This window comes from Elephas maximus, chromosome 18 (genome assembly GCF_024166365.1).
Source record: "Elephas maximus indicus isolate mEleMax1 chromosome 18, mEleMax1 primary haplotype, whole genome shotgun sequence".
In the NCBI taxonomy this organism is placed as follows: Eukaryota; Metazoa; Chordata; class Mammalia; order Proboscidea; family Elephantidae; genus Elephas; species Elephas maximus.
The window spans coordinates 35,721,584-35,745,599 of NC_064836.1; the positions used below are offsets into that span (position 1 = coordinate 35,721,584).

Consider the following 24,016-nt stretch of genomic DNA (forward strand, 5'->3'; position numbering starts at 1 on the left):
AAAAAGAAAAAAATGAGTCGTTTGGTCTCTCAACAAGCAAAGAGATCCTATTTCCTTTAAGCTTTGCTTGTTCCCATTCTCTTAGAGAAACGCCTCCCCCACCTCTCCAAACCAAGAGCAAAAAAAAAAAAAAGGAAAAAAGAAACCGAAATGCTGATAAAAACGCACCCCAGCAGCAGTCCTTTATATGACATCCCAGAGAGGCCTGTGGGGTCGGATGACTCAAGCTCACGGGAACGAGCCAGGAGCGCTCTCGACTTTTCTGGAGCCCAAACGTCCTACGATTCACCTTTCCCCGATCCTGCACTGCCCTTCTCCTCGCCCCAGACCCTCCCTCCTATGGCCCCCGGGGTCCAGGTGGGCGGTGGGCCCGGAAGGCGCGCGGGGTGCTGGAGGAGACGAGGGCGCTGCACCTGAGGGCGCGGGGGACCGGGGCGGGAGCGTGGGCCCCTCGTGGCCAGAGCGGGCGCAGCTCCCCGGCGGCTCCGCTAGGGGTCTCTCTCGGGTGCCGAGCGGGGTGGGCCGGATCAGCTGACTCCCGGGCTCCCAGCTCCGCCGCCGCACTCCTGCTCCGTCAGTTTCCTCGGCAGCAGTAGGCGAGAGCACCCGGAGCAGCGCGAGCGCGGGGCCACCGGAGACGCGGGCTCGGCGGAGGCACGGGCAGAGCTAGGGCGCGGCGGACCCCACTGGCACAGCAGCGCACTCGGTGCCCCGCGCAGGGTCGCGATGCTGCCTGGTTTGGCACTGCTCCTGCTGGCCGCCTGGACGGCCAGGGCGCTGGAGGTGGGTGCCGCGCCTCTGGAGAGGGGGGAGGGCGACCACCGGGAAGACCGATCCCCCCAAGTCTTTAACCCAGAGAAGCCGGGACCAGCCGAGGGAGCCCGTCTCTGCTCCGCGCCCACACCCCCACTGGCAGGCACCCTGCATCCCCGCCTCCGCCCAGCCCTGCCCCGGGGACGCGCGCTCCGGCCCGCGGAGCGGGAGCAGGCGAGGAATCGGGCTCCCCCGTCCGCGCCACCTGGGGCGAGAAGGGGAGGGGACCACCCTGAGCCCAAGTCCCTGCCCTGGGGGTGGGAGCCAAGGGAGGCGAGAAGCTTCCAGATGTGGCCGGGGTGGGGGCACGTGGGGGAAACCGAAAACGCTGCGTCCCTAGAACCTCGGCTATGAAATCGCTGCCCTTTCCTTGCTGGGGCCCTGGAGAGGACGAGCCGGGGCAGCTCGAGGAGCTTTCCCCTGCCTTTTCCGTCCCGTTCCCCTTCCTTTCCCACCCCCAACGTCCCTTCTCGGCCCGAACCTCCCGCTTCTCCTTCGCTGCTGCTCGCGGCGACCGCCCGGGTGTGACCCAGCTGGAGTCTGCGGCCGAGTCGCGCATCGCCTTTCGCAGGCAAAACTTTGTACATTTCCGCGTCTCCCTTTTGTGTAAGTTGTGAGAGATGGGAGGGGTCGGAGACCCGCAACCGCCCTACGTCTCCCCGGAGCCCGGAGGTCCCGAGCATTCTCTGGCACCTTCACCTTCTCCCCGAGAGGGAGAAGGTCTCCGGGAACAAAAGCCGCGACACCCCGCCCTGGGGCGCGGTAGGCAGAGCCACGTTAGTCTCTGTGCGCCACCAAGACTCCCGCCCGGCTCCCTTCCCGGTGCTGCGCGCCTGCCCGGGAGGGGCTGGGGCGCTGAGGGGGCCTCCCTGGCAGAGCCCCGGGGCCCCTGTCTCCCCCTCCCCCACGCCACTTCTGAGGCTTGCTAATGCCGCGCTGGGTGGTGTGATGTCCTTGGGGAGAAACGCGTGGGGAGTGGGGTGTGCGTCTGGACAGGGCCGTGGTGGGTGGTGGGGAGTCACGGGCTCTCCCCGCCTGCGCATCAAAGGAGGCGTTTGTCTGAGGAAGACGCGGCCTGGTCCCTGGCGGCGCTGGGGACTCTGGTTTAATCTTCTGGGGGGCGCAGGCTGCTGGGGAGGGGCCGCAGGGTCTTTTTTTTCTAGGGTGCAGATAAAAGGATTGAATTGAGTGAAGATTAAGACGGAGAAGATGGCGCCTCTGCAGTGCAGCACAGAAAAGCTGTGGAGGCTGCAGCCTGGTGAAATCCACCCACCACTAGGTGTTTAGCAAGTCTTCCCCATTCATCCAACTCTCGAACATTCGGCTAATGCCTTGTGCGGAAAGGCTTTCTTTTTATCTGAAGATGCTTAGAAGTTGTTTGCGTGACAGTTGGGGCTGAGGAGGTTGTATTTCTCGTTGGGTTGGGTTCCCATTTGCTATCTTATATTTGCAATCCCCCCACAATTTTTTTTTCTTCTTTTCCTCCCCTACCTCGTGGTAATTTCCCCCCCCCCAAAAAAAAAAAATTCCGGAGAAATGTTTTTCCTGCAGTTTCATTAAGGCTGTACAGAACACCACACACGCCATTACAGATTTTTAGTCCTTAACTTACAAGGGCATTGAACTTTTTTTTTTCCCTTCTGGTTTTTACCCACAAGTGGCTCGAGAATCACCTTAAAGACTAGTTAAGACAGTTTGTTTTAAGAGTCAAGAATTTGGTGTTGCGTAATGCATTTTCTTTCTTAAATGCGTTGAATTAATGGGACTTAGATTTCTCCATAGCTTAAATTTATTTGTATGATTATTTAGGTTTTCCTGAATGACCTTATTACAAGTTAAAAAACACAAGTTAGGTCGTTAAAAGCATATTATAAGCTTTATTTTTGAAGCTTGTGTCAAAACAGTTAACTTTCTTGAGCAGCCTCTTTTTTTCTGTATAAAATGAGGCTGCACGTAGGCAAATATAATTCAGACTTAGGGTCCAGCCTGTTGGGTTGCATTTTTTGTTCTTTCTGCCATACTTCTGGACGTTTTTACTGGTTATTGTCACCTCCTTCAAAGAGTGGAGGTGAGATTCACATTAGTCCATTTTTCAATTTGCTGGCAGTTCTATTGCAAGCCTCGGTGGAAGGCTAAGGCAGTTCATTCTAATAAGGCTTGAGAGGGATTTATCCAGTCACGTCTGTGCCCACTAAAAAGATGTAATCTTTTGTAAAGCTTAGAAAACAGGTCTGCTGCAGGTGGGTGTGAAGAAGAACTGAATAAGGTTAATGGTGAAGGAGCCTCAGCTTGGGGGAAGGCGTTGTTATTACCTGGGTGGATGATTTTGCTTGATACAGGTATGGGTTTAAAAAAAAAAACCCGATATTTATTCATTCAAACTTGTTTCCTCTTGTTTTATCTTCTTATATTGGGAGACACAACCTAATCGCTATAACCTGCCTTAATGCTGATGCTATTTCGCAGGTAATAGAAACCTGTCCATACTGAATATAATACTGCCTGGAAGGTAGAAACCTGCTCATAGCATAGTGAAGGTTAGCTTGGATCGCCATCTATAAGGAGTCACTGTGTCTTGCTGATCAGTGCGAAGCCATGGTAACCAGCAGGGAGCAAAAAGATTTCCCTCTTGTCACCCTAACCAGCAGAGGCTCCTGGGAGCACTAGCCTAGGCTGTTAGGACTACGGAGATGTTACCAGATGGAGCAATCCCTAGTCCTGAGCAAGGAGGTGAAAAGGAACATGTGATTTAAATAGGTCACAGGGTTAAATTATGGAGAACTGTTTAAAAAAAAAAAGTATGAAAAAGATGGAGTGTGGTCAACTGAAAACTATTGGTTTGAAGGGAAGTGGAGAGGTTATTAGCTTTATGGGAATGACTCTCTCCCTGTTACTAAAAGATCCCTATTTCACGTACCTGTTTATGGCACACTAGAGGCTTTCTGTACAGATACTTGTGTAAAGAGATTGCCAGTCATTACAGAAATCAGCATAGCTGTTCCATGCCTTTCGCCCAGCCACTAATCTCCTGAAGAAGCTGAGTAAAATGCAATGGAAATGTACATTCTGTTTCTGCAAGTTTAATCTAGTTGGGGACATGTGTTACCTTAAGAGACTTACAAAGCCTCTTTCATTAATACATTTCTTCTTTAATCTCCACCTGGTTATACCAATTACAAATGCAAAGGCAGGCCTGTATAATATACTTTAAATGTAAAGCTTTAGGATGTGAGGTTTAGCTTGTCTGTCTACACCTCATTTCCCCCCCTACTCCCAGGCATTTTGCCTCCCCAGGTAAAGAAGACAGGCACGTTGATTATAAAACAAAATAGAAAGTGTTCAGTGCCAAAAGGAAAGTATAGATTAAGTGGTATACTGACTACATACAGTCCCTGCAGCGTAGACTTCCTGTATTTAAGGTGTAAAGGAACAGTGGGATGAGATAATCCTAGAGAACTTCCTGCTAATAAATTTCTAGCCAGGTTTACCTACCAGGTCTGGGGAATGGAGATTACGTCTTTGCAAATACAGTATTTGTTTATTTCCACGTCTCGCCCCCCTCCCCACAAACCTGAGTACGTGGGCGGGGCCTTTGTCTTCATCTTTCTATCCCCTGTGCCTGGTTTCCAGCTGGGTGTTGGTGAGGTTCTTAAATATTGGGTGAAGGATGAAAGAATGAAAGAGTGTGGGATTTGATTTGATTAACCTGCATCTATGTATTCATTAGGGAGCTTTGTATTGATTCCCTTTTAGGGTCAGACCCTGTTCTCCGTTGGGATATGGTGGTGAACGAGACATAGTCTTTTCCTTCATGGAGCTTCTAGTCTAGTGCAGAAGACAGACACTACGCCCATCAATATATGATTATGGACGGTGACATGCCGTGAAGCAAAGGAGAGGTGCAGAATGTGACAGGATTGGAAAAAGGAGCTGAGGGACCAAAGTAAGGGGCTCAACACAGGGCCTGAGAGCTCAGATGCCGAACCTTCCATAGGATCTTGACTGAGGGGCTAAGTTGGCAGGTAGAGCACTTCACTGGGTGGCAAGGAGGCACGTAGGGAATTCAACTTTGTGTTTTGTTGTTTTGTTGTGGGCTTTTTTTTTATACTGATGGTTTTCTACCTCTCTGCTGTTTACTTGACTGTGAGATCTTTCCATAGTGGAATCCCAGACACAGATATATGGAGTGGGGTTTCTGTCGACTTTTGGAAAAGTGGCCACCCTGTGAGTCTCACAGAAGATCCAGATACACCCTCATAGGTGGGTGGGGAAGAGGGGTGGTAGACTGGTAATGTTAAGGTGAAGGAATGAGCAATGCCCCCTGAATGAGTAGCAAGTTGAAGCAATAAAATGCATATTTGTTAATTCTTTTTGCTATAAAAAGAAAAGCAAAAGATACCCAAACCCTCAAACTGAATTTACAAATGAAAACCACAGTGAAGGAAAAATGTTACCCAACTATGTCTTCAGTTTAATGTGGATCGCTTAAGAAATAGCTGTTACAGTGAGAACACTGGTATATTCCTTCTTAAAAAAGTTGGTAAATTTTCCTCTTCAGATTTATCCTGGTTAAAGATATGTTTTACTGGTATCTTTCTAGAAGTAGAAATCCACCCACCACCATATTAAAATGAATGATAGCTCTGGGAATAAAGTCATTTATTAAAAACAAAACAAAAACCTGGAGATGTTCCTCAATTTATAGTTCTATGAAAAAGTAATGTTTAATAGATTAGCTAGCTGACTTTTAAAGCAGGATAAAAAGACAGTTATTGATTTAGGTTCACATGTATTTCATCTTAGCTGCGATAGGGAACACGGAGGCCATTTCGTTTATACTTATTTGTGTGGCTGTGTTTTTAAGTTTTATTTTGCTGTTGTTGAGAATATACACAGCAAAACATACACCAATTCAACCGTTTCTACATGTATAATTCAGTGGACATTGATTATATCCTTTGAGTTGTGCAACCATTCTCACCCTCCTTTTCTGAGTTGTTCCTGCTCCATTAACATAAACTCACTGCCCCTAAAGTTCCCATCTAATCTTTCTAGTTGCTGCTGTCAATTTGATCCCATATAGTTAGCCCTTAAATAGCATAATGCTCAAGGCAAATATTTTTTACTGGTCGGGCTAAATTATTGTTTGGTTTTAAGAAGACTTCAGGGGGTATTTTTGGTTTCAGGTTTAAAGATTATCTCAGGGCAGTAGTTTTCAGGGGTTCCCCCAACCCCCATGGCTCCAGAAAGTCTGGAGTTCATGAGAATTTAAAGTTCTGTTCTACATTTTCCCTCTTTTGATCAAAGATTCTTCTGAAGAATATTTGATCAAAATGTTCAGTAATGGTAGCAAGGCAGTTTTCTGGTCACATGGCAAAGGAGGCAGTTGTTCATGGAGGCAATTAGCCACACATTCCATATCCTCCTCCTATTCCTGACTCTTCTTCCTTTTAGCTCCAGGTGAATAGAGACCAATTGTTATGCCTTGGATGGCCATTTGTAAACTTTTAAGACCCCAGGCGCTACGCAACAGAGCTTGGAGGTAGAACAGGTGTGGCTAGATTTTTAAGAAATATGCAATAAATATTGAGCTTGAAAGAAGGTAGTGGTTGAAATGGGTGGAAGAAGAGAGATGCCCAGTTCTATGGTAAACCCATTGTCAGTCGAGTTGATCCGACTCATAGCGACCCTATAGGATAGAGTTCTCTGGTAGGTAATGTTATTGTTCTCATATTCGTAAGGTCGATTTCCATGCCAGGCATCATGTTGGGCCGGTAACACTGAGTCATTCAGTATGTTTTTCAGCCATGCAAGGAAGACAGTGTTGCACATGTCAAGAGCCTGGACTGGGGCAAGACTGTTTGGGTTTAAATCCTGACTCTGTCCCTTGTGGCACAGTGGTTAAGAGTTACAGCTGCTAACTCAAAAGGTTGGCAGTTCAAATCCACCATCTGCTCCTTCGAAACCCTATGGGACAGTTCTACTCTGTCCTGCAGAGTTGCAATGAGTTGAAATCACCTCGATGGTAACAGGTTTGTTTTGTGTATGTGTGTGTGTGCCCCTTTCAAGCAGTTGACTTTGGGCAAGTGACTTAACAGCTTTGCCTGAGTTTTTTCCCTTTGTGAGGTAGGAATGATAGTGTTTAGGATTGTTGGGAGGATTATATAAATTGTATATAATAGATACATAAGATGTTTTGAACAGTATATGAGTTAATATATAGGTAAGATGTTGGCATATTATAAGCACTATGTAAGTGTTAGCTCCTACTGTTATAAGGTAAAAACGAATATATTTAATTTTCACGCCATTAAAAACTTAAAAGTAATCTATATGATGTTTCACTTATTGACCAACTAATTCCCTTACTGACTAATTAAGACTCATGTAGGAAACTGGCAGTGTGTTCCCTGTTAAGAATGAAGGAATTTGATTTAAGCTAAAATAAAAAAAATTCTCTGATAAGAATTTTAGAACGTTACACCATTTCATGTATTATGTATTTATACGTATTATATATTTCAATTGACTTTTTGAAACGTACTAAAATAATTCATGCTCATTGAAAATTTTAAACATACAAAAATGTAAAGATCAAAGCAGTTTGTACTCAAATGAGGACTAGCTATTTAAAATGCTTTGCCCTGACAGCTTGCCACACACGTCTACACTCCAGCTCTGTTATTAACTGAGGTCTTTGGTGGCCATCAGCTACGTGCAAGGAGCTGTAAACAAATGTGGTTTAGTTTTCAGCAAAACCTTTTCTAGAAAAAGCTTCGCCAACGCAGGTAGAAATGGCAGATTTCAAATGCCAGCTAAACATTTTGGGTCCTAGAATGGGGGCTGGATCTTCACCAGACAACTCTGAAATCAAAAAAGTAGACTGAGGATGTGGCATTTCTTGATGAAATCAGTTTTCAAGATGAAATGAATGGATATTACCAGCCATATTAGGGCTATCACAGCTTCTAAACTTCGTAGTGATCAGCTGCTTAATTATAAGTATACATTTGTTTTATCTTAGTATATTTTGCTTAGATTGTAATAGAAAAGATTTTTTAAAACCTCGGTTTCAGAATTAGGGTAGGAGGATATGTAGAAGCTTTGAGTATACGACATTGGTGATACGGTGTGAAATTATGATTAATACATTGATTGAGGAATCATTCTAAGCAAAGTCCCCAGGAATCTTGGTCAGTTTTGTGGCACCAGTTAGTGCGTTTATACGCTCAACCAAAGAAGGCAAGGAGCAGGATGTAACCGCCGTAGCCACGTCTGCAGTGAAGACACTGCTTCAGAATAGATAAGTGAAGAATAGTACGAAACCTCATTGTAGGGTGGATGAACCGGGATAAGGAGTAAGCAAGATAAACATTTCAGAAAGGGGAAAAGGACAATAAGCCGGTTTTGTAGGTGAGTGAATCCCAGAAGTGCAGTCACTTCTTAGGATCTTATCAACGAGGGACCCAAAGTAGCATTCGGATCTTCTAATTTCCATACGGCAACTAACAAGCATTTCAAGACAGCTTCTTTGTCTTTTTTCTTCCCAAGTTTAGATGGTTTTTAGATGAGAAGCTTGATTCAACAGGAAAAGTTGTTACTTTTTTTGGGGGGGGGTGATGTTGTTGATATAAATTGTTCTTTGCCTGTTCTCTTTCTAAGAGAATCTACTGTTTTGTCTTATGCTCTTAATTAGCTTCCAGAGAAAGCTACAAACGGTCTTCCTCAAATAACACAAGGCTTTGGAGATGAGCTAAAAAAAACCAAACTCCTTGCCATCAAGTTGATTCCAACTCGTAGAGATGGTAGAGATTGATTAAACTACTACTTTTTAGCCTTAAAAGATTGTTAAGAGAATAAGAGATGTACTTCATAAAGAAAAAATATTGTCGTTAAGAAATACATTAACTCTTTTTGCTCTGCTAAATTTCAAAGCTTTTTAATGACTGGATCCCATGGAGACATTTTACAGTTGAAAAAACAACAGGTTTAATCCTCCTCTTGGGATGTGCTTTAGACCTTTCCCTTCTTCCTCTATTATCACAGCCTCATCTGTTCAGTTTTTCCTCGTCTATACATGGTGTTGGAGCCCTGGTGGCACAGTGGTTAAGAGCTCAGCTGCTAACCAAAAGGTCAGCAGTTCAAATCCACCAGGTGCTCCTTGGAAACCCTATGGGGCAGTTCTACTTGGTCGTATAGGGTTGTTATGAGTCAGAATTGCCTCGACACCTGGCAACAATAACAACTATTAACGAGGCAATACAATTTTAATTTTTAATCAAAAAGAAAATGGTATTGTCCACTAAGATTTGATTAGTACAAAATAGGATTTTTTTTATATCTGTTCTTATTAGATGAAATTTTCAAAAACAGAATTACATTGTTTTTGTAAATATGAATACCCAGTTATTTTGTGTGTAATTGAATTGATAGGCAGACATGATAACAATAGAGAAGAACTATTTCTTCACTGTACTTATTGGTTTTTTTTCTTTAAAAAAATAGAATCCTTATCTGTTTTGAAAGTTGAGTCTTTAAGATTGGTGCAGTATTTTTGAAATATTAGCTTAAACCTGTAGAGATCAACATTGAAACCTATCATATGAAAATAATGTTATTGTTGTTGTTAGCTGCCATCAAGTTGGCCCCATGGCCAACCCCATGTACAATGGGATACAACCGTTGTGATCCATAGGGTTTTCACTGGCTGATTTTCAGAAGTAGATTGCCTTTCTTCCTAGTCCACCTTAGTCCAGAAGCTCTGCTGAAATCTGTTCAGCATCGTAGCAACATGTCTCAACTGAGAGATGGGTGTTGGCTGCGCTTGAGTTGTAATGACCAGGGATGGATCCAGGTCTCCGGCATGGGAGGTGAGAATTCTATCACTGAACCACCATTGGCCCCTAAAAAGGGATACTTGACTGCAAATATTCCCCATACTGAAACATGTAATTATTTTCTGTGGTCTCTTTTAACCAAATAAGGTTTTGTCATTGCTGTATATTAGTTTGAGGATGTAAGTGCGGAGCTCCTAACTTAAGAAACCCCCATAGAAACTTTTAGATATACAGACTGTAGTCATTCTAAAAATAATTCATTCATAAATACTTACATAAGTAAATATTAACAATTTTAAAATAAAATCGAGTTTTTGTAGGAAAGTTGCCAACTTATTTTCATGCACGGAGAAGAAAATTCACTCTTTCATGTAACAAATATTTTTGAGGTCCCTGCCATCAAGGAAGCTTACAGTCTAGTGAGCTTAGACAGGAGAAACAGGAGATAATAGGTACTTCACAAAAATTAAGTTGAGTAAAATGGAATAAGGGAAGTATGGTATGGATGTGATATTTTATGTAATATTATCAGGGAAGATTTGATCTGGTCACCACACAAATGTAAGCTTAGCCATCTGTGGGAGGGAACTATGTATATTGAGAACTGTAAGCAACATCAGAGCCCTGGCAGTGAGGTGGTTAAGAGCTCGGCTGCTAACCAAAAAAGGTTGACAGTTCAAATCCACTAGCCGCTCCTTGGAAACCCTACGGGGCAGTTCTACTCTGTCCTGTAGGGTCACTATGAGTCGGAATCAATTCAACAGCAGTGAATTTTTTGGTACGAAACAACATCATAACATTTGGAGAAAATATTGAAGTTGTGAAGGATTTCATTTTACTTGAATCCACAATCAGTGCTCGTGGAAGCAGCAGTCAGCAAATCAAATGATGTACTTCACGGGATAAATCTGCTGCACAAGACCTGTTTACAGTGTTAAAATGCAAAGATGTCACTTTGAAGACTAAGGTGCACCTGACCCAAGCCATGGTATTTTCAGTTGCCTCATATGCATGCAAAAGCTGGACAATGAATAAAGAAGATTGAGGAAGAATTGATGCCTTTGGATTATGGCATTGGTGAAGAATATTGAATATACCATGGACTGTCTGAAGAATGAACACATCTGTTTCGGAAGAAGTACAGCCAGAATGCTCCTTAGAAGTGAGGATGGTGAGACTTCATCTCACAGACTTGGGACATATTATCAGGAAGACCATTTCCTGGAGAAGGACATCATGCTTGGTAAAGTAGAGGGTCATCGAAGAAGAGATGGATTGATACGGTGGTTTCAACAGTGGGCTCAAGCAGCAATGATTGTGAGGGTGGTGCAGGGTGGGGCAGTGTTTCGTTCTGTCATACACAGGGTTGCTTTGAGTGGGAACCAACTCGATCGTACTAAGAACAACAGCAAAATACATGTTCACCGTGATATAAAAATGAATTACAGGGACAGGAGATGTACTTTTGAGTGGTTACATGTTAAAAACAAAAATGATGGAGGAGAGAAGTCAATATTGTGATTACACTGTTTCATCATTTACCACAATACCTTACATTTTGTATTTGCTCAATATTCAATGACTATTTTCAATGAATACTCTAGAAATTCTGTATTGATGTTAAAGAATTTTGTGTTTGATTCTTAATGTTGAGATAAATTCTCCTACGTTTAAAAAATCAATGATAACTAACTACAATCTTAGAAATAAGGTTTGTTTCTCCAGCTTTCTCTAGGGTGTTTTATTGTGAAACAGTTTCATACCGTGAATAGCGTAATAAAGTTCAATAATTTACAACTCTTTATTTCAGAGATTCAGCTGGCCCAGAGGAAATACCTTAACTGATTGGGACATTTTCAACTGAGGTGCCTAGAAGTGATTTTGTTTTTATAAAGTAGTGGAGTATAGGAAATATACGTTGTTTGTTGGAGTGAAATTGAGTCACTCTCAAAGTAAAAATTTCGTTGTCTTTTTTCAATTTTGCGTTTTTTTTTCCATTTTATAGCTAATATTTACTCTTCAATGGGCATACGATCAAAATTGTTTTTTTAATATAGAATTGTGTTACTTTTATCCTCTTAGAGAATTGTACTTTTTAAGTTCAAGGGCTGAAAGTCTATGCCATTAACTTGACAGGCAGTGAAAATCTAATTGAGGTCATTATGATTCGCCCTTGTGTCTTGTTGAGTGTGTTTTTAAGGCTTTACGTCATGTGTTAAATCCTCTTACGCCACAGAATCTAGAAAGTTTAAATCCAATGAACGAAACCAAATTTTACAATCCTGCAGTTTTTTAAAGATTGCAGCCAAGAAAAACCTTATGGAGCAGTTCTACTCTGTTAACATATGGGGTTTCCCTGAGTTGGAGTCATCTGCATGGTAACTGACAGCAGCGGTTCTGGAATAAACACCTGCATTTGTGGCATACATAAAAATCACGTGCAGAGAAGAATCGGTGGTCCTAGCGACAGGTCCCTGTTTCTAAGTATTTCTTGTTTAATCCTCACAAAACCCCAGAAAACCAAACCTTTTGCTGTCCAGTCAGTTCCTAGTCATAACGACCCTATAGGACAGAGTAGAACTGCCCCATAGGGTTTCCAAGGAGCTCCTGATGGATTTGGACTGCTGATCTTTTTGGTTAGCAGCTATGGCAATTAACCAGTATGCTGCCAGAGTTTCCTTAATCCTCATAGCCGCCCTGTTGTCGGAAACCCTGGTGGCGTAGTGGTTAAGAGCTATGGCTGCCAACCGAAAAGGTTGGCAGTTCAAATCCACCTGGTGCTCCTTGGAAACCTTATGGGGCAGTTGTACTCTCTCCAATAGGGTCGCGATTGACTCGAAGGCAATGGGTTTTTTTTTTTTTTAATGGAGTCGATTTCAACTCACAGTGACCCGGTGTGACAGAGTAGAACTGCTCCATAGGGTTTTCTCGCTGTAGTCTGTAGGGTTGTGATGAATCTGAGTCAACTCAATGGTGTGGGTTTGGTTTGTTTGTTTTTTAATCTTTATGGAAGTAGATCTCCAAGGTCTTTCTCCCTAGCAGTTAACCTTTTGCCCCACCCCAGAACCACTGCAGTCACACTTGGAGATAATTTTATGGAGGAGGAAGCAGGTGAAAAAGAGGTCAAGTCCTAAGCTGATAAAGTAGCCTGCAAGATTTGTCTCTAGCCTCTGGCAAAATGGAGTGATGGGTGGAGACCAGCTGCTGTTTCGTTAGGGAATGGGCAATTCCCTCCTTGAAACAAATGCAAGGAGTGTCACAGCAAGCTGATTTAGGAGAAATAAGACTATCAATTAGGCATTCGGTTTCTGGCTGCTCCCCACCTTCCACCCTGACCCACCGAATGTTCTGAGGACTGTTTCTCCATGGGGTCCTCTCCCCTTCATCCCAGCCCCATTCCTTCCCTTTCTGCTGAAGGTGAGACCTTGGGTTTGAATCACAACTCTTCCAGTTACTAGAGCTATGACCACAGGAAAGTTATTAAACACCCCTAAAGCTAAACTTCCTCATCTACAAAGCAGCTGTTAATAGATTGTTCAGGAGAAAGAAATTAAAGTAAGAATAAGGTACATGAGCATGGTCCAGAGCATGGCCAATATTATTGTTGTTAGCTTGCCATGGAATAGGCTCTGACTCATGGCCACCCTGAGCAAAACAGAACAAAATGTTGCCTAGCCTTTGTCCATCTGCATGAGTGTTGGTATGTTGTGGCCACTGTGTATCCTGAATGCTTTCCAACCTAGGAGGCTCATCTTCCAGCACTGTGTAGTTGTTCTTAGCTGCTGTCGGCCACTTACTCATGGTGACCCCATGTGTTACAGAGTAGATCTGCTCCATAGAGTTTTCTTGGCTGTCATCTGTGCCACCCAGGCTCCTTCTAGCACTATCTCAGACAGTGTTCTGATGTGATCCATAGGGCTTTAATTGCTTATTTTTGGAAATAGATGGACAGATTTTTCTTCCTGGCTTAGTTTGGAATCTCTGTCGAAGCCTGTCCACCTGGCGGCCAATATCGGGTGCTGAATGAATGATGGCCTTGCTTTTCATTATTCTGCCTCTTTGTAAAGTCTCTTCGTAGACCCTTTGGGACAGACCTGAATGTTCACATTAGCTGTACTTTACCTCTATGAAAATGCAAAAAGGAGAAGCCCAGTTGCCCATGGCACTGCTCAAAGGTGCGCATTTCAATGCTATCAAAATGCTTTAGCATATCAACATTTCATTGATAACATTTTTGATGCCTGAAAACAGGAATGGCTTCCTTGTAATTCTGCACACCCTCATGTTTGTTCCTGAGCAAGTTGTTAAGAGGTTGAAATGAGCCTTAATTCCTTGGTATTGTCCCTCCCCTCTGACCAGCCCAGCCCAGTGAACCCTGGAGAAAAACCACTTGGAAAGGAATCTAGAGAATGCTTGTCCCAGGTTGGGCCCTCCAGTCCACTTCCTAGTCCTCCTAGTTCTGCCCCTCCTTTTCAGCAGTGACCAGGGACAAATGGAAGCCTTGGCAGCTTGACTAGGCTGAAGAGCGGCATGAAATTCCTGGCTGCTGTCTTTCACAGATCCATGCTGACTGCTTTGAAAACAGGAAGTGTTTACCACCTTATCAAAGGGGACTGAAAAGGAGGTAATTGAGAGAGCTCTTTCTGTGGGGACATGCAGCTCAGAGCATCTGTAGGGGCTTCCTGAAACACAGTGCTCATGCCCCAGATAGGATAGACTTGTATCTGCTAGGGGATCTGCTCACCCATAGCATCAGGTGTGCCTTAGAAACGTTCATTTCTGCTCACGTTTGATCCGTCTGTATCTCTGATCATGTCACTCAAACGTTAGACTCCAGGGAGAATCACCATGTATCGTTGGTGGGTTCAGCTGACTCTTGAGTTTCATTAATTCAGAAAGTGTGAATTGAATGGAACAGTTTGTTTTGGGGGACTTTTTTTTTTTTTTAATAGGGGGTGGTTAGTCTGGGTGGAGGAGGGGTTGGAATTTTCCAGACAAACCCAAGAGACTGTGATGGGGTTTTTTGATGTTTTGATTCTAGAAGGCTATATGTTCCCTCTAGTCTGTTTCTTCCTTCTGACCTGGCATGTGGAAGACTGTATCAGGTGTTAGTCTGAGCGATCCTGTTACACCCACATCCTGTAGCTGGGTCCAAGTGCGTTGAGACTGACTTAACACGGATTAATTTAGCAGTTGCTCTGTGAAAACAGATGCTCTTTGCTGCTTGTTTCTAATGCATCATCAAGCCATTTAAAAGATTTTTTTCCCCTGTAAGAAACCACTTTCCTATGAAACTATAGCCTGGTAAAGTAGACCTCAAATGCTTATGTCTAAAATTAGTGCGTTATATTTAAAACACTTAGCTTCAGACTGACTGTGACATGCCCCTTTAATGAATTTCTAGTCAGACGCTTATTCACAAAAATAAGGCTTATATAAATGGCAGTGTTCAAATGCTACACCAGTCTGTTTGGCAGTTTGACCTTTCACAGCAGCTAAATAAATATTTTTTACACTGAGGGGAGAATTATTTAACATTTAGATGCGAGCAGTATGTCAAGTGAAGTCAGAGTCTGAATGCAACAGGTGAGGCCGTAGCAAGCTACGTTGCCTTTGGGGTATAGTTTGACATGGAAGGACGTCCCTGAGTGTAATAGACACGTGGGAAAATGAACACAGGTATTCTAAAATTCACTGGGGAATGACAATAAGTAAGAATAGCCAGGAAAAAAAAAGGGCAGAAGAAAAATAGAAAGGTTTGGGAATAAACTTGTACACACGCTGGAAATTGCTGTGAGATAAAGGCAGCTTTGCACGTGAGAGGGGAAGGGCGGATTATACAGTGAATGAAGCTGGGAGATCTGACTCCATTAGAGAGAGAGAGAAGCTGGGCACTTATATATAGTGTCTGTAACAAATGGCAAATTTCCTTATTCCACAAAGTGTTCTTAAGAATCAGTAAGAAACACTAAATATGAACAACTTAAGAGAAAAGCGAGTAAAGCATTTAAAAAGAAAAACTTTTATTTTGAAAAAGTGAAAACATGTATAAAAGAGAATAATTTGATAAATTCCAAGATTTGTGTCACTTAGCCACTACTGATAGGGTCGCTATTGAGTCGGAATCGACTGGAGGGTAATGGATTTGGGTTTTTTTGGTTTAGGTTTTGGAGCCCTGGTGGCACAGTGGTTAAGCGTTCGGCTGCTAACCAAAAGGTTGGCAGTTTGAATCCACCATCTGCTCCTTGGAAACACGACAGGGCAATTCTACTCTATCCTATAGGGTCGCTATGAGTCAGAATCGACTCCGTGGCAGTGGTAGGTTCAGCAATGATCAACTTGTGGCTAATCTTGATTTATCTGTAACCCACCTAATCCTTTCCCCCACTGGGTTATTTTGAAATAAATTCAGTCATATAATTTTATGCATAAAACATTTCAGTATGAATCTCTAATAGAACCTCTAAAAGAAAAGGACAAAACAAAGATTAACAGATAGTAGACAAAAAAAAAATACACGTGGCCAATAAACCTATGAACATATGCTGAATCCAATCAGGAAGTGGGCATATAAATTAAAATGGTGAGATAACATTGTTTAACCATGCGATTGGCAAAGACTTAAAAGGTGCCAATGTGGCAAGAACGTGAAGAAATGTGTTCTGCTGTCAATTGGTACAGAACTTTGAAGAAGAATTTTTGAGTACATGCCCACCCCTGGATTTTGGCACACATGGGGTCACCATGAGTGGGAATCAACTAGAAGGCAACTGGAAACTGGACCCTTAGATTTAGCAATTCTAGTGGTTAGTACGGAGCCTTGGTGGCACAGTGGATAAGGGCTCAGCTGCTAGCCAAAAGGTCGGCAGTTTGAATCCACCAGCTGCTCCTTGGAAACCCTGTGGGCCAGTTCTACTCAGTCCTATAGGGTTGCTATGAATTGGAGTCCACTTCATGGCAGTGGGTCAGTAGTTAGTCCTGTGGTACATTTTATAATTGCATAGATAAGAATATTGGAGCATTACTTGAATCAATAAAGCAAATCTGTTTATTTGCTATTTACCAATCAGTGGAATACTATAACAAATTAAAATTAGGCATGACCATAGTGATGGAAGGAAATAGTTAACATATGTTGTTCAGTAAAAAAAGGAATTTGCAGGAAGCAGGCACAATATATTTATGAAAATTTTATATATGATACATAGAAAATTTATGTGCCTAGACCAACTGTGCAAGGTTCAAATGAATGAAACAAAATTTCTCTGGATAGTGAGATGGTGGGGTGGAGGAATGAGGTAGGACATATTGGCTTCTTTCATCATAACCTTCTGTTTTCTCTGAATCTTTTAACTGTAAGTAGACAGTTTAGAGGTTGCTACCTCTCATTTCATTTTGTGTGTAGTACTTCTGGAGCCTGCATGGCACAGTAGTTAAGAGCTTGGCTGCTAACCAAAAGGGTTGGCAGTTCAAATCCATCATCAGCTCTTTGGAAATCCTATGGGGCACTTCTACACTGTCCTGTAGGGTCCCTATGAGTTGAAATCGACTCAGCAACTTCTTTTTTTTTTTTTTAAGTAGTACTTCCCACCCCTGGTAGGTGATCAACCACCGATGAGCTATGCCGCTCCATTTAAACCATCTCTAACGGATGGTGCCAGTGGTTAATGTGCTTAGCTGATAACCTAAAGGCTGAAGCTCATTTCAGTCTACTCAGAGGCACCTGGGAAGAAAGTCCAGGTGACCTGCTTCCCAAAAGTCAGCCATTAACTGCCCTACGGAGCACATTTCTCCTGTCACATACACTGGGGTCTCCATGAGTCAGTCATCAACTCCAGGGCACCTGCTTGGTTAATACTATGAAGACATGAATTTTGATGTGATATCTAGAATCCTCTCAGTTGTTCTTCAAGAGAGCATTACTTTTATCAAATTGAAAACAGCAAGTTTTATTGTGTTGTATAACTAGGTCCTTTCAGTGCATTTCATCCATTCATTTTCATGGACAACTAATTCTTATATCAAAACTTAGCTTTTGAACGTATCGGAAACATAAATTATTACTTGAGTGAGCCTCATTTGCCCTACTTTCTTCAGTACATTGAACATCAAGAAGTAACTTCCTCAATTCAAAAGTTCTAGTTTTGCTGCTTGTAGCATCACTTCTCAGATTGACACTAATGCTGACTGTGAATTTCTCATGCGAAGGCAGAAGAAAGCAATTTAATGGAAGCGTTCTTTCTCCCACTGAATCTTACCCTAGGGTTTGTTGTAATTTCTGGCTGTATTTTCACCCAGAAAATTATTGAAAAGCATTGATCAAGAGAAAACATCAGTCTTTAGCTTATTTTATATTTTCTCTACCGATGGAAATTATAACTTGCTTTTTAATTTAAGGTTGTTATTGCATGTAGACTCTTACTAAGTCATAACTAATGTTTTAATGACTATTTGGTCCTGGTAGATTATAATAAAATGCACATTGCTTAAGATAGACTATATTTGTGCTGAATTAAAACAATAAATTGAGATCGTAACAGGGATAATATAAACTGAATATGAAACATGGAGAACATTCTTAACAATTACTGTACCTTTATGCCTTTCTGAAGCTTAAAAAGACTATTTGAAATAACCCTTTCCAATATGAAAGATGTATTGTCCCTGTTCTAATTTGATATTCTTAATAGTGTCATAAGAAAAGCAGAACAAATACTATGTCAAAATTAAATATGAAAACAAAATAAGGTTCAGTAAGGCTGTAGTTTTTGCCCCAAATTGCAGTTAGCGACGGGGCTGAAGTTAGAACCCAGGCTCTGAATACTTATTGTAGACAGGACCTGACCAGGGCGCCTCTCTGATGATAAAGTCAAAAAAGGAAAATAACTTTCGAATTTCCAAATTTCATTATTTCTGAAGAATCTTCGTTACTTTTTTTTTTTTTTGGTTTAAATATTATATCATTAAGCATTTTTATTGCTGGCTTAAAATTGATTTTCTCACCCATTTTATGGATCAAAATTATTGTTAGAATCTATTCTCATCTCACATTGGTTATAAAACTTGGAGGTTATGGAAAGTGAAGTAATACTGAATTTTTCTAATGCAGTCTTCTTTGTCCTTGAATAAAGATTTTAAATTTGCTTCTAACTTAGATGGTATTTTAAAAATTTGACCTCTTTACATAAAGATCTAAAATTGACTATTCCATCATAAGTTCTGCCTGTCACTGTAAAATGGTGATTTTTTAAAATCCACAGACATACTGGCTACTTGCATATACGTTATAGTCTGCTTTTTTCTGGACTGACTTCAGTGACTTTAGTATAATACATCTCGGCAATTAAATCTAAATAACACTTTGTTTTTATTAATATTCTTAAGTGATGCTTAATAGGGTGAAGCTATCTTAATTTTGAATAGGGAGCATCTGACAGCACTGAAATGATTCTGCAGAGAAGTGGGTGTGAAGCTGGCTGAAAACAGCACGTGACTCTGATTATTTTCCCTGTCACACCAGGTCTTGGGAGGCCCTGGGGGTATTTACCAAGCCTCCTACCCCCTGGACTCAAGCATACCAACAATCACGAAGATGGCACAGAATCAGGCAACGTTTTGTCCTGTGATGTTGAAGAGGTTTCAGGGGAGCTTCCAGACTAAGACTAGGAAGAAAGGCCTGCCGATCTACTTCTGAAAATCAGCCGATGAAAATCCTATGGACCACAGCACTCTGGTTCCCCCCAACCAATATGAGGATGGTGCAGGCAGCGTCTCATTCTGTTTTTCATCGGGTTTGGGAACTTGAGAACCCCAGATACTTCCAATATTTGTTGCTATTCTTTCAACAGATAATTTCAGTTCAACTATGACTTGAAACCAGCACCAAAGCCCCTTGTGAAAATGTCCTCTAGTCTGCTGCTTTATTTAATGAGAAACCGGAAATTATATGGCTGTTGATTCACTATCTTATGCTTAACAGTTTTTCTGTGTTGATTAGCTCTAATTGTGTAGATGAAATGTTGTTAGTTGCCCTCCAGTAGGCTCCGACTCATGATGACCTAATGTATAACAGAAAACGTTGCCTGATCCTATGCCGTCTTCACTGTTGTTGGTATGCCCAAGTCTACTGTTGCAGCAACTGTGTTTTTTTGAGTGCCCTCCAACCTAGGGGGCTCATCTTCCAGAACTATATTGGACAGTATTCTGTGGTGATCTGTGGGGTTTCCATTGGCTAATTTGTGGACATAGATCACCAGGCCTTTCTTCCTAGTCTGTCTTAGTCTAACACCTATCCACCATGGGCGGCCCTGCTGTATTTAAAATACCAGTGGCATAGCATCCAGAATCACAGTAACACACAAGCCACCACACCATGACACACTGACGTGTGTTGGGTAGGCGTAATAGATCTTGATTTTGTTAAAATCTAAATTGTCATCTTGAGTGTTTATTTTTTTCAGACGCCTGACGTGGAGGAGGGAGTTCATGGGGATTAAGGCACTGGTAAAGCTGCAAGCTGGAATTTCTGGAGCATTTCTTTAGGATTTTGTTCCTCCTCTCCCACTCTTGACATTGGGCTCTGTGTTAAGAAAAGACGACAAAAGGAAATTCATTTACTATCCCCAGGACTGAGTTCCTGAGGCTCTGGTTGTCCATTGTTACTGCACATCACCCATGACTTGGCATTGTGTGTGTGCTGTTCATGCCTTAATGGCACGGCCTTGCTGTGCCTGGTGGAAGTTGGATTAGTTCTGACACACTGTTGACTCACTTTCCCAAAGATGGAAGCTCCAGAGCGGGCTAAGTTGTGGTCACTGCAGCAACAGTTCGTGATCACAGCGAGCCTTACAAACTGATGATCTGATTGGGAATGATAGGAGCCGGCTTTCTTTCCCCCAGAATCAAACAGATCAGTTAGAGGACTTTTTAACACTCAGTTTATCATCTGTATAAGTGAATTCTGTGAAGTAGGCATTGTTTCAAGTCTTTGTTTGAGCAAGGTGAAACCTTGCTTTCAATCTTTCAGCACCTTTTTATAAGTCACATCTTTATAAACATTTCTAGCTACCAAAGTGGGGAAGAGTTTTAAAAATCATTGGGCATGTATTTGTTAGTTCATGAAATGTAATTAATGTCAAAACCCATTGCCACCAAGTCCATTCCGACTCATAGTGACCCTGTAGGACAGGGCAGAACTTCCCCATAGAGTTTTCAAGGCTGTAATCTTTACAGAAGCAGACTGCCACATCTTTCTCCTGCGGAACAGCTTGGGGGTTCGAACCGCCAACCTTCTGGCTAGCAGCTGAGTGCTTTAACCACTGCACCACCCGAACCCCAAAACCAAACACATTGCCATTGAGTCAATTCTGACTATGACGACCCTATAGGGCAGACTAGAGCTGCCCCTAATGTACAACAGAAAACATTCCCTGGTTCTATACCATCTTTACTATTGTTGGTATGCCCAAGTCTGTTGCTGCAGCAGCTGTGTTTCTCTGAGTGCCTTCCAACCTAGGGGCTCACCTTCCAGCACTACATTGGACAGTATTCTGTGGTGACCCATGGGGTTTCCAAGGAGCGGCTGGTGGATTCGAACTGCTGACCTTGTGGTGAGCAGCTATAGCTCTTAACCACTACGCCACCAGGGTTTCCCCTGCACCACCAAAACCAAAAAGAACCAAACCCACTGCTGCTGAGTTGATTCCAACTCATAGCGACCCTATAGGACAGAGTAGAACTGCACCATAGAGTTTCCAAGGAATGCCTGGCGGATTTGAACTGCTGACCTCTTGGTTAGCAGCCGTAGCACTTAACCACTACGCTAATTCATCTAAACAGGGTGATAATTCTCCTAAAAATACACTTGCTATGTTTGAAAAGACTAATGAAATATTTCTCATAGAACGTGTATTGAGTTTTTAAAAATTGGCTGCTTTTAAAATCAGATGACTTGTAAGAATTAATCATTTTTTTAAGCTCAAAGTTATCAGCGTAGTCTGGTGGCAGGCCCAGAAATCTGTTTAACAAACCCTCCTCTTGATTCTGATGCGGGTTGAAGTTTGAGAACCGCTAATACACATTTGCCTATAAACCAAAACAAACCCTCTACCATCAACTCGATTCTGACTCATAGTGACCCTACAGGACAGAGTAGAACTACCCCATAGGCTTTCCAAGGAGCGCCTGGTGGATTCGAACTGCTGACCTTTTGGTTAGCAGCCGCAGCTCTTAACCACTGTGCCATCACTGCTCCACATTTGCCTGTAGTGTTACAAAATGTTGACTAGATTTTCTAGAAGCTTTTAGAAGAGAATTCTTTTTATCCTTCACAGGGTAAAGAAAGGATAGTTTTTTTTTTTTTTTTTCCAGCAAAGTTATTTGATAATGAGTTTACATTTGAGACTAAGGTATATCTGTATGATAAATGCATTCATTCTCATGGCCGAGGGACCTTTGGCTCTGCTGTCCTTTATTTTCTGTTTGGTTTTATTAACACATGTTTTTCCCTTATATCTCATCCCTTCTATTGCATCACTGTGTTTCTTGTCATCCTTGTAGTTGAAGATATTCACCAGCCTTTTCTACCGTATTAAAATGTGCAGACTCTTTCTAAAATCATGATTCAAAGTAGTATGATATATACTCTTCAGAGATGTCAGGATTTTTTCCCCCAGCCTACATAAAATTGCAAACACCCAATTGCTTGCTGAGAGAGTTGGCAATAAAGGCCTCATTTTCCTTTGACTAACAATGGAGCAAATCCCTGCAAACAGTAGTTTGCATTTTGAATCACTTAGCCTTTGATTTTGTCTTTGCAATTGATAAATGTGTGAGTAACAGGTACTTAGATCTTGACTTTGTGTTTGCAATTGATAAATATATAACCCTTTAAAAGGTGATTTTTTTGTTTTCTTGGAGTTTTTTGGTGATGCCATGTGTATTCACAAATGGAATGGCTGCTGAAAGTTTTTTATTATTTGAAAAAATGGGGTGCCAATTTGCAAGCAGTCTGTATCGACACCATGTTCCATGAAGCACATCACAAACGAGGTACGTATCTGTCCCATGGGCCAGGAAGTGCATCACACTTCCTGGTTACACTGGAGTCATAAAATAGCTTACTCAACTTTCTGGGGAGCACTTTATAAAAGATGTCATCATGGAGGTGACTAATACAAGCGGGACAAACTGGTCCCATGTTCCATGAAGCATATCACACAGTACATATCGGTACCATGGCCTAGGATGTTCCTCACAACCTGTTTTCACCCAAAAAATAACTCATTTACTTGCATATTTCTGAATGCTGGTACCCGTACCTTCCCAATAACACGTACTTGCAAGCCTTATCTCGCTGTACAGAAGCCAAAAGAGACAAAAGTGTCCCACAATCACTCCTCTGGTAAGCATCCCTTCATACCAGTCGCTCTCAAGACTCAAATGGGGTGCAGACCAACTTCCTTGTTTTTTAGGCAGTTGTGCCATTATCCACCATGATGCCAGAACGTGCTAAAGTGGCTCAAATGCCTGCGGATAACCCTCCAGGGGCGGCACATGTAACCCAAGCATGTATCACTCAGTGCCCATGAAAGGATGATATAGTTACATCCGTTGGAAACTGTCCACTGACCAATTGTTTGTGAAGTTAAGAGAAAGCTGTATTTTTAATCCTTTAGCTTAATCCTATATTGTGATGTGGGGTAAAGATTAAACCAAAACCCACAGCTATTGAGTCGATTCTGACTTACAGCAACCCTATAGGACAGAGTAGAACTGGCCGGTAGAGTTTCCAAGAAGCTCCTGGCAGATTCAAACTGCTGACCTCTTGGGTAACAGCTGTAGCACTTAACCACTACGCCACCAAGGTTTCCAGGGTAAAGATTAAGTAGGTATAAAATTGGTGTATCATTTATATACAATCTGCCATCCTCCTAAAGAGATTTTTAATACTTCTTCTTGTGGAAGCTGTCAAGCATATATCCAGTTTCAATAATTGACCGTATTTTGCTGTTCTTGGTTCAGTGGTTAAGAGATCACCCATCAACCAAAAGGTCAGCAGTTCAAATCCACCAGCTGCTCCTTGGAAACTGTATGGGGCAGTTCTCTGTCCTATAGGGTCGCTGTGAGTCAGAACCCACTCGACAGCACATAACAACAACGACCTCTCCCGTGCATTTTTTTTTTTTAATACCGAGTTTTTGGTGAAAGTTTACACAGCAAATTCTGCCCTACATTTGATTGTTTCCTGAAGTATTTAAAAGCGATTTCTAGACATCATTTTGCCTGCAAATATTTCTGCCCATAGGTTCCCAAAATAATTTGAAGCAGGATTTTATCATGAGACCCATATAGGCAGGATAAAGGCC

General features: G+C 42.3%; 1 protein-coding gene across 4 annotated transcripts in view; it reads left to right on the plus strand.

The window, feature by feature from the left end:
* The first annotated feature begins 560 nt into the window (after nt 1-560).
* The window catches only part of APP (amyloid beta precursor protein), a 302,781-nt gene continuing 279,325 nt past the window's right edge, over nt 561-24,016 (plus strand). For all 4 annotated transcript variants that reach the window (XM_049858263.1, XM_049858264.1, XM_049858265.1 and 1 more), the window contains exon 1: nt 561-783. In XM_049858263.1, coding sequence (XP_049714220.1) covers nt 727-783 — 57 coding nt within the window. In that variant the 5' untranslated portion in view covers nt 561-726. The remainder of the gene's footprint in view (nt 784-24,016) is intronic.